General features: G+C 41.7%; 1 protein-coding gene across 1 annotated transcript; it reads left to right on the top strand.

Moving 5' to 3' along the window:
• Positions 1 to 315: 315 nt before the first annotated feature.
• Positions 316 to 1797, top strand: LOC148008675 (uncharacterized; the record flags this gene model as incomplete). The annotated part of the gene is made up of 1 exon (XM_087674088.1): positions 316 to 1797. A coding segment is annotated over one exon (1119 nt), but the record flags the coding sequence as incomplete, so codon positions are not given.
• Between the last annotated feature and the right edge of the window lie 8872 nt (positions 1798 to 10669).

Genomic DNA, 10669 nt, shown 5'->3' with positions numbered 1-10669 from the left:
TTTATTATGTTGTGTGTCAATTATAATGTGTGGAAAAACAAAACATCACTTTAAGACATATTTATTATTGGGTAGACCTTTCGTATGTGAAAAAATTATTAGATCATGTTATCATGTGCAATTGTCTTTAGTACTCATTAGCATATGTGATTCGTAGTCTGACGTGTAAAAGACGATAGTGTTAGCAAAAGGTAAAGTGGACGCACGCTACTGTGTCCCGAAGTTTTATTGCTCCTTTTGGACTTTTGGTAAAGGGTACAGGCGTTTGCCGATATTTTCTATTGTGGAGGATACAATCCAGCTTGTATATAATAACATCGTGTGTCAGAATCAGCTGCTGGCGCCGGCAAGCAGTGCCTGAGAGCTCTGCTCGTACTGGAAGGAGGAGGAGGAGGCATAAGAGGTGTCGGCGCACCAGATGAAGATGCCGGGGAGGCTGTTGCTGGCCTGGAGCTGCCGGCAGGCCTCCAGAGCCACGTCGGGGCTGACGGAGTTGGTGCTGGCGCTGGAGTCGGTGGTGAAGCTGGCCAGGACCTTGCCGCCGGCGTAGGTGGAAGACGCGGCGTTGTAGTGGGACACGTAATCAGCGGCGGTGGTGGAGGAGCTGTAGGTGTAGAACTGGAAGTTGACGTAGTCGATGACGGAGCTGTACTGGGCCCAGAGGGCGGAATAGGGGCTCTGCACGCCGTCGAAGGGGGCGATGGAGGCCACGGAGATGACGCCCTGTTGCTTGAGCTGGCTGATGAGCTGGCCCACGGCCGACGCGAAGTCGGCGTTGCTGGTCTGGTCGAAGTGCTCGTAGTCCACGTCGATGCCGTCCAGGCCATAGGTCTGCACCAGCGACGTCAGGGACGACACCGCGTTGGACACCCACGAGTCTACGGAAGCCGCCTTGAACTGCGCCGGGTTGCCGCTGACGGAATCCCCGCCCAGGCTCACCATCACCTTCACGTTGCTGTGCTGCGCCTTGAACGCCTTCACGGCGTCCGCGCCGATGCGCGCCTGGTCCCAGAAGACGTTGAACTGCCCGTTGGTGGACGCCGAGCCATCCGACGTGTAGTCGATCGCGAAGGCCAGGATGACGTGCACCTCTACGTCGGCGTTGATCGCCGGCGCCAGGTCGCTCAGCGTCACGCCGTTGAACAGGGCGCCGATGTACTCGCGGAACACCTTACCGTTCCCCGCGGGGCTGCTAGCTGGAGGAGGAGAACTGGAGGACGACGGAGCCGAGACGCAGACCTGCGAGCCGATCTGGAGGTTGGCGCAGTCGATGTCGGAGTTCCAGCCCTCGAAGTCCGACAGGGACACCCCGTTGGCCTGCGCGATGGCGTAGCACGTGTCCCCCGACTTCACCGTGTATGTGGTGCACTGCTGGCTCGAAACAGCGGCGAGATCGCTAGCGATCGTCATGACTACGATCAACAGCCCACCTAACAGAGTGACGTTAATGTGGTGAGTATCCATCTGATCTGCGCCAGACAGCTGCTGCAGACCTTCGTGGTGTATATATATATATAGTTAATCAAGGAACAGAGCTAGCGAGAGTCGAGAGCTCTGCAGTGCCGGACCGGAGTCTTGAAGAAGATTGATCGGAGCAGCTAGATATCAAGTGTGAGTTGAACGATCGAATGTGATGATTGACGGATCTGCAGCTGCAGATGATTGCTTACATCGAGGACTCCGCTCCCTATTTATAGCAAGGGCAGAGCAAGAGACGGTAACTATGTGACGGCGCCGCGTCGAGACTTCGTTTGGCGTTTGACCGAGCAATCCTGCTTTCGGTGGTCAATAGACGCCGCGGATTACCTTTCCGTGCACTCGGGGAAGCCTTACAATACGAGTTACAAGTGTACACGGCCAAATGACCGTTTTGAGTCTTGACTCTGCGTCCTCCTAACCGAGCAAAAACGTAAACTCCTTTTCTTTGAAATAAGCCACTTTCCTTACTTCCTAGAACTTTCAACGCTTAGAAGTTTATAACTCACAATCAAAATTAGGGCTGAAGTTTATTCCAAAAGTTACTCTTTAAGAGGTTTTTTTAATCATCAAGTTAAATTTTTAAGCTTAAAAACTTAAAAGATAGCCCATAACATTTTACCTATTTTGCTCTAAAATTCATCCAAAAACAACTCAAATTTAGTGTGTTCTCTTAATATTCAGCCAATTTTCTAAACTCTTCATTGTTGATCAATCAAACATTCACGCACCTATTGACAAAGGGGGTCCATTATTGTTTGCCCTCGAACCAGCTAACCACTCTCAAAGAGGCATAATTGTCCACATTGGACATTGAAAAAGGGGCCTTAAAATCTCACAAGGAATATCGTGGCAAGACTGTTGGCCTAATTAAAGACATACTTAAAAACAAGTATGATAAACATGGTGAAGGATGAAGGAACTGGAGGTTTTAGAAATCTTTAGTCTCATAATATAGAATTACGCGCTTCTCATCTAGATTCTCCTAGCAAAGCACTGGTGTTCTTTCGGTGTTTCACATGAAGATTCAAAGGACCGATGAAAATAACACTTAGGGGACTTCGCATCCTAATGAATATTTTATGTGGCAAGAAGGTTCATGGGTGGTTGAGTCACAAAGAAGCGAACAATATAACTCAAACCTGGAATCCTCTAGGTTCTTCCTCCATTAGTAAACTTGATTTGTTGTATATATTCTATAGAAAGGACCTCTTCTTAATGCAAAACTTGAGAATATGTTGAGAAAGCTCTCCATGATAGATCTAACTCAAACAATGGCTTTCAAACTTCCTTTGATTCTTCTACTAAGGTAGTTCACTTCTTGAAGAACTACAACTTCCTATTTCTTCTTCATAGTGCTTTCATATTTAACTCTTCTACTTCTTGATCACTAGATACACTAGTGATATCTAGCTCCTCAATAGACTTGCCTCACTCCTACCATTACATTCAAGTCAAATTCAAGCTCCCCAACATTGGTGCCTTAGATTTTCAATCATAAGGACCCATGAAGGATCTCAAGTGAGGAAATAGGAGGGTTTTCACCTATATAGTTGTTATTGTGTCTTTGTTTCTCAATATTCAAGAGCCTAGAAACCAACCCCTTTAGTAGCCACCTTAGAAAGAAAGTTAAGCTTTCAATCCCTCTACTTGGAAACTTAAACCACCTCTTCGTATGTCTTTCTACTCCTTGCGACCACTTTTGTCAATAGGTCTAAAGTTGTATCCATTAATCAATTATTGAGTTTATGCAATAAGCGAGATTTTGGAGTGAGCTTTTTTTGGCAACCTTCAATTTTATTCACCATAGTCTAAGTCTTGGTCCTATTTTTCTTGTGGCCATATATCAAACATCACTACTGCTCCTCCACAGCCACACCACTACCTTCACCACCACCCCCACCATCACCACACCACCTCCACCACCACTATTAGCACTACCACCACATCTTATTCTCCCCCTTCTCATCAGAACTACAACCAATTCTCCTCTCTCTCTCTCTCTCTCTCTCTCTCTCTCTCTCTCTCTCTCTCTCTCTCTCTCTCTCTCTCTCTCTCTCTCTCTCTCTCACACACACACACACACACACACACACACACACACACACACACACATCTTGGGGACCCACGACATGTATCTTCCTCTCCTCCTACCCCTCAATAATGTCTCCAATGTAAGATTTGGGAGAACTTCCTTCATTGTTCTATCCATGTCAATTATACAAGCTACATCAATTGTTGTTTCGACTATAATAATACACGATTAAAAACAAGCATTAAAATGGATATATCAAGGAGAACATTTACAAATTTGAATGAATATACAATTGATGGAAATTTTTCAATTTGAAAAACTTCTATAGATATGCAACTCTCTTGCATTGTTTCTTGCACTACTGGAATTATGATTTTCTCTTTAATGGTCTTAGTCATCGTAGGGATACAAAATTGTAGTTATAAGTTATATTTGGTAACATATTTCTACTATAATACATGAGAACTATTAGCTGTACCAACTGTAATATATCAAATCTTTGGGGATTAGAGAAACCAAGTTAATTGGCAATGAGGATCAATCTCCACTAAGCCTTTCTAGGACTATGCTTGCTTTTTGTTTCCCTTTTCCAATAACCACACTAGTGGTATCACTTTTCTACGACCAACCATAGTCTCTTGAATGTAGTAGTAGTTTTCTTATTAAAAATGGATGAGAGAGAGAGAGAGAGAGAGAGAGAGAGAGAGAGAGAGAGAGATTATGCGACTTGCTTTGATTTTTTTTCTTGTCAAGAAAGGGGTTTTCAGTAACACCTTCCTAATAAAAGAAAATTCACAACTCTCCTCCATTATCTCTCTAAGGGGACTTATGAGTTTTTTTTTTGAAATACGAGACAAGGGGCTATTGGCAACCCCTTCATGACAAAAGAAATTTCACAAGTCCCTTCCATCTCTTTGAGAGGACAAGTGCAAATTTTTTTCTGAGAAGGGGCTACCAACAGCCCCCTATCCAGTGTTAAAATTTTCACAAGTCTCCTTAAAGAAATGATGGTAGGGACTTGTGAAATTTTTTTCCTCTAACAAGGAGTTCTCAACAACCACCTTCTCAAGGTTTTTAAAAATTAATAAAGTAACTCTCTCTCTCTCTCTCTCTCATTCGTCTCTATCTCTCTCCCCCTTTCTATCTTTATATTTTTATTTTATAATTATCTAAAAATGATTAGTGATTAGGTTATTAACTAAACAATACATTAAGTAGTGCATGTGTGTATGCACCTCTCTCTATGCATATGTGCATGTGTGTATGTTTGTGCATGGCCCTTATCTTCATTTCTCACTATCTTTGTCTCTAGCAACTCTATGTGTTTGTATGTATGTTTGCACCTCTCTCTCTCTCTCTCTCTCTCTCTCTCTCTCTCTCTCTCTATTAGGACTCAATAGAGTCAAGAGAGAAAGAGATCAAAAGAGAGTGTCAAAAATAATTTTTTGAAGAGAGAGAAGAGGAGTTTAAAAATAATGTTTGATAAGATAGAAGTGATAAACAATAGTTAGTAGCTAATAGTATCATATTCTGTGTGTTTATGAGATTTTTTAAATGTGAGATATAGTAGATTGAGATTTTTTAAATGAACTATCTTGAAATGTTTGGACCTAATGAACAAAAATTAGCCCTCTCTTTTGGGAAAATGTTTTCTTCTAATATAGAAAACTAACACTTGACATATCATTTAATGGCTATTTTCTTGGCATTGTGTCATTGGAAAGAGCTTATTATATATTTTAAAAGTTTTCTAATATTGGAATAATAATCAAAATGTGAATTTTTAGTATAATTATATGTAGGCCAAAAACTTTTAACTAGAGAAATTTGATCACAAGTTGGAGAGAGAGAGAGAGAGTGTGTGTGTGTGTATGTGTATTTATGTATTTTGATAAAGGTTCAAAGCTATTAATGTAGGAAAAACCCAAAGATAATATTGTAGCATTATAGGAGACAATTGCTAGATTTGTTTTAACACACACACACACACACACAATGTGTGTGTTTGTATAGTTTGATAAAGATTTGAAGCTAGTAATGTGTAGAAAATGCCCAAAAGTAGTATTGTAGTATTGTAAAACAAAGTTGCTAGAAATTTTTTTAAGCTATAGAGAGAGAGAGAGAGAGAGAGAGAGAGAGAGAGTGTGTGTGTGTGTGTGTGTGTTTTTTTTTAAAAAGGTCCAAAGCTATTGATGTAGGAGAAGACCAAAGGTAGTATTCTAGTATTATAGGAGTAGTATAATATATGAGAGGGTTGCTTTAAGCTAGAGAGAGAGAGAGAGAGAGAGAGAGTGTGTGTGTGTGTGTTTTGATATAGGTCCAAAGCTATTGATGTAGGAGAAGACCAAAGGTAGTATTCTAGTATTATTGGAGTAGTATATTATATGAGAGAGTTGCTAGAATTGTTTTGAGAGAGAGAGAGAGAGAGAGAGAGAGAGAGAGAGAGAGAGAGAGAGAGAGAGAGAGAGAGAGAGAGAGTGTGTGTGTGTGTGTGTGTTTTGATAAAGATCAAAAGCTATTAATGTGTAGCAAAGACCCAAAGATAATATCGTAGTGTTGTAAGAGAAAGATGCTAGATTTTTTTGAAGCAACATAAAGTGAGAGTGTGTGTATGTGTGTGTTGGATAAAGATCTAAAGCTACTAATGTTGGATAGGATCTAAGTTAGTATTGTAGGAGAGAAATCATGAAAATTTTTAAAGCCAAAGAAGGGGAGCAGTCTCTCCTTATACATTAATTTGAAAAAGATCTCTCTATTCAAACTATTCTTCATATTTCTTTTTATTCTCTCCTATCAATTAGTTTTAAAAAGACACCTCTCTCTTGTCTCTCATCAATATGTATATTTTATCTCCTCTCTCTCTCTCTCTCTCTCTCATCCAAAAGTTATTTTTATATATCTCTCTTCTCCATTGAGTCATAATACCCTTCCAATTGTTAGAATATCAAGCTCGTTCATGTGTGTTTGACCGACATGAGTTGGACACAGCTAGTCTGGCTAGATCAGTTAGGTACATTAAATAAGTCGGTTCTACTTCTAGTGTGAATGGTCTTTATGACCTTAGGTTGTATATGCACAAAGAGTGTGCTGAATGAATAATGAGAAGAATAGAGAGAGGAAGCATGTTGCTTCACTCCGTGTTGCTCTCTTTCCTGCATCCATGAAATCTAACATGGTATCAAAGCCATGAATGGGCTCACTGGTGGAATGCACTCAAGAAGAAGACTTGAAGATTGACCTGAAGAGCTGGGAAAGGAAGAGGATTGAAAGTCATTTTTCATCAATGGTCTCACAGAGGTATGTATTGTGGAGCATTGGAGTCTCATTGCTTGAAGCAGGAGCTCTGGCTTGCTGAGGAGTCTTCCAAGAACTGATTGAGCACCATTGAGTGCATTATCATTATAATAATAAGAAAAATGTGCAGCAACAGAGATCAGGCCAGTCTGCGTGTTTGCGCCTGCTATGGCTAAAGGCATATTCACCTGCAACACAAGGCATTTGCAGCTCCTCAGGTAATCTACAGCTTCCCTATACACCTTGGAAGGTGGTTGAAGGTCTTGGCATGCTATCACTTGAATGTATGCTCAGTTATGAGCTACAGATCTGATCTACAGATCTTAAATAATAGCAGTTCAGCTGTAAATAGTGAGAGGGCAGCTTGTATCTAAACTTGGTTGGAGCTTGAAGCTCTCTGATATGATTTATGGACCCCATTGGAGCCAAGGAGCACTCTGGAAGACATATGTATCAGTTCTCATGCCTTTGAGCTGAAATTTCTTGAAGGAAGCACTCAAATCTGGAAGTGTAAATAGGCTAGAAACATGTCTCAAAACAGTGGGATGCAAGCATTAGCTTCCATTGAAGCATTACATAACACTTGGCTGGGATTTATCATATGTATGACATGGGATATGTATGCTGGAGGTTTATGGATTGGGTTGAGCATCAAGGGATCATGGAAGTTGAAGCCTAAGGCTTGTGATTACTGCAGTGACATTGTCTCAGTGGTTGCAAGGAGTAAATGCAATCTATGAATTGGATTCATGAAGACAGGATGCCTATAGTTACCCGAATGCTCATGTATTGAACCTAACACTTCAAAGTGAATGTCTAACATGATTTGAGGCTGTTTTGGAGCTGGATTGACTTTGGTTTACCGAGAAATTGCTAATTGCAATTTGTAAGCAGAAGGCTTGATACTTATACCTGCTATCTATGCACTGACTTGTACCCCATTGGTTATGCTCGGATTGCTATATGTACTAGCAGATGTCTATGAAGGTTTGGGACATGTATGACATGTATATCACTCAGTTTTGGGCTTGAAATCACTGCTGGTCACTCACAGAATTACAGTTTTCAGACTACATATATGTACCCTAGCAGTGAGGTTGCAGGAGTTCAAATCGAAGTGAATACATAGGATTTGCACTGACTGCTTACTCAAAGGTTAAGCCACTTGGTTGTGAGATGTTTTGGATTGTCAGTGGGCTGAAATACCCTGGTTTTTTACTGCAATTAATTGCAAAAAACTATCATAAAGAGTTCTGGGCTGAAGTTGAACTGTTAAGAAGATCTTGGTTTGCAGGTAGTCAGGCAAGGTCTACAACATGGCAAATGCTGATAGAACTGATAATGTAACCCAGATTGTGGGAGAAAAGCTTGATAGCAACAATTATGCAATATGGAAGTTTCGCATGGAGAACTTTCTGATAGGCAAAGGATATTGGGACTTAGTGACAGGTGTTGAGGCTGAACCTGAAGTTCCAGAAAGGAATCCTACAGCTGATCAAAGACGAGCGCATCGAGCCTGGACGGAAAGAGCTCGCAGGGTTTTACATTGGTTGTCATTATGTATCTCGGATGCTATGGTGATGCAGATTATGAACTGTAAATCCCCAGCAGATGCATGGAATATATTGGTCAAATACTATGGCACAACCACAAGTGCAAGGAAGATACAATTAAAGCAGAAATTCAATAACATGGAGAGGAAGAACATATCCATACAAGATTATGTCACAGAGGTTAAGACCATAGCAGATCAACTGGCATCTGTTGGCTCACAGGTTGAAGATGAGGATATGGTTGCAATGACCTTAAATGGCTTGGGTCCTGAGTACAAGTCTTTTGACACTTCAGTGTCTGTGCGGGTTGAGATGCCTGACTTTAATGAGCTGGTTGCATTATTGATTCATGAAGAGGTGAAGCTTGGCTTAGCTATAGGGTCAAGCAGTTCAAAGAATAAGGATGCAGTTTTTTACTCGAATCAGCGTGGTTGTGGTAGAGGCTATGGATCTGGTAGAGGAGGCCAGCAGAATGCATCCTATAGTAATAGCTCATAATGTATCTATGGGAGGTTCCAGATATTATGTATCCTTCATTGATGACCACAGTCGCTATACCTGGCTTTACATATTGAAAACAAAAGATGAGGTCTTTGTTATTTTTCAGCAATTTAAAGCACAGGTTGAGAAGGAGTTTGAATGCTACATCTCTTGCTTGAGATCTGATAGTGGTGAGGAGTATGTATCAAATGAATTTGATGATTTCTTGGCTGAAAATGGCATTCGTAGGCAGCTCACTTGCAGCTACACTCCGCAGCAAAACGGAGTAGCTGAAAGGAAGAATAGGGTTCTGATGGAAGCTGCTAGGGCTATGATGAATGAAAAGCATATGCCACTCTACTATTGGGCAGAGGCTGTTATGACAGCCGTATACATTTTGAACAGGACTCCCACTGCAGGTATTCATGAGATGACACCGTTTGAGAAGTTGTATGGCTATAAGCCGGATGTAAGTCACATGAAAGTCTTTGGCTGTCTTGCTTATGTGCATATTCCAGATGAGAAAAGGAAGAAGTTGGATCCCAAAGTACATAAGTGTGTTTTCATTGGATATGCGTAGGAGAAGAAGGCATACAAATGCTATGATCCCTCTACCAGGGAGACTTTGATAAGCGGGGATGTTATCTTTGATGAGATGGGTTCTTGGTATGTATCACCAGTTGCAGTGTCAGTGGATATGCCTTCCACTCATGCCTCTACAATTGATTTACAGCAGAGCACTGCTATGACAGGTCCTCGTAGTCAGACAGTATCCCCATGGATAGGGAGATTGAGGAGCTCGCCGTCCACTGACACGAGTATGTCAGTGAGGGGGAGACATGATGTCGTGGACAGCAAAGGAAAAGAGAAAGTTATTGAGGATGCATCTGGTATGATGACCCTGGCAAAATGACTTCTGGCTATGAGTCTGGTGATACTTTAGACAGCGAACTTGGTATTCTGACTATCTATACGCCTGGCACAAGGCAGAGCAGGTATATTCCGCCTCATGAGAGAGGGGAATCGAGTAGTGCACCACAGCTTAGACGCTCGCAGAGGGTCAGATACCTTGTTAACAGGTTGACATACAGTGGATACTCTGCAAAGCATTATGCGTACATGAAAAAAGTGATGGAGGTCAAAGAACCAAGTACATATGCTGAAGCAGTGAAAGATGAGAATTGGTGTGTAGCCTGAAGGGAAAAAGACCATTGGCTGCAAATGGGTCTATAAAATCAAATGCAAGTCAAATGGCAGTGTGGAGAGATACAAAGCCAGGCTGGTCACAAAGGGGTATGCCCAACAATATGGACTTGATTATGAGGAAACATTCAACCATGTTGCCAAGATAGCAACCATATGCACTGTGATTGCCTTGGCTACTGCTAAAGGCTGGAAATTGCAGTAGATGGATGTTAAGAATGCATTTCTTAACGGTGACCTAGCAGAGGATGTCTATATGATTCAGCCGGAAGGGTATGTTCACCCTGATTTTCAGCATTATGTATGCAGGCTGAAAAAGGCATTGTACGGGCTGAAGCAGGCTCCAAGAGCTTGGCATGCTAGGATCAGTAACTACTTGCAAAGATTGGGTTTTGCTATTGGCAGGGCTGATCACAGCCTATTTACAAAGAAGACTGACAGTGGTTTAGTAGTGTTGGTCATATATGTTGATGATTTGATAATCACTGGTGATGATGACTTGGGTATACAGCATGTAATGAAGATGCTGAAATCTGAATTTGACATGAAAGAACTGGGAGAACTGAAGTATTTCTTAGGCATTGAGGTAGTTCCAGCTTATAATGGGTTATGGATGATGCAGAAGCAT

The sequence above is a fragment of the Lygodium microphyllum genome, unplaced genomic scaffold, assembly GCF_053477565.2.
Source record: "Lygodium microphyllum isolate KBCC unplaced genomic scaffold, Lygodium_microphyllum_v1.1.10 scaffold_89, whole genome shotgun sequence".
Classification (NCBI taxonomy): domain Eukaryota; kingdom Viridiplantae; phylum Streptophyta; class Polypodiopsida; order Schizaeales; family Lygodiaceae; genus Lygodium; species Lygodium microphyllum.
The sequence above is the reverse complement of the archived record's forward strand: the minus strand, read 5'-3'. Positions and strand labels throughout refer to the sequence as shown.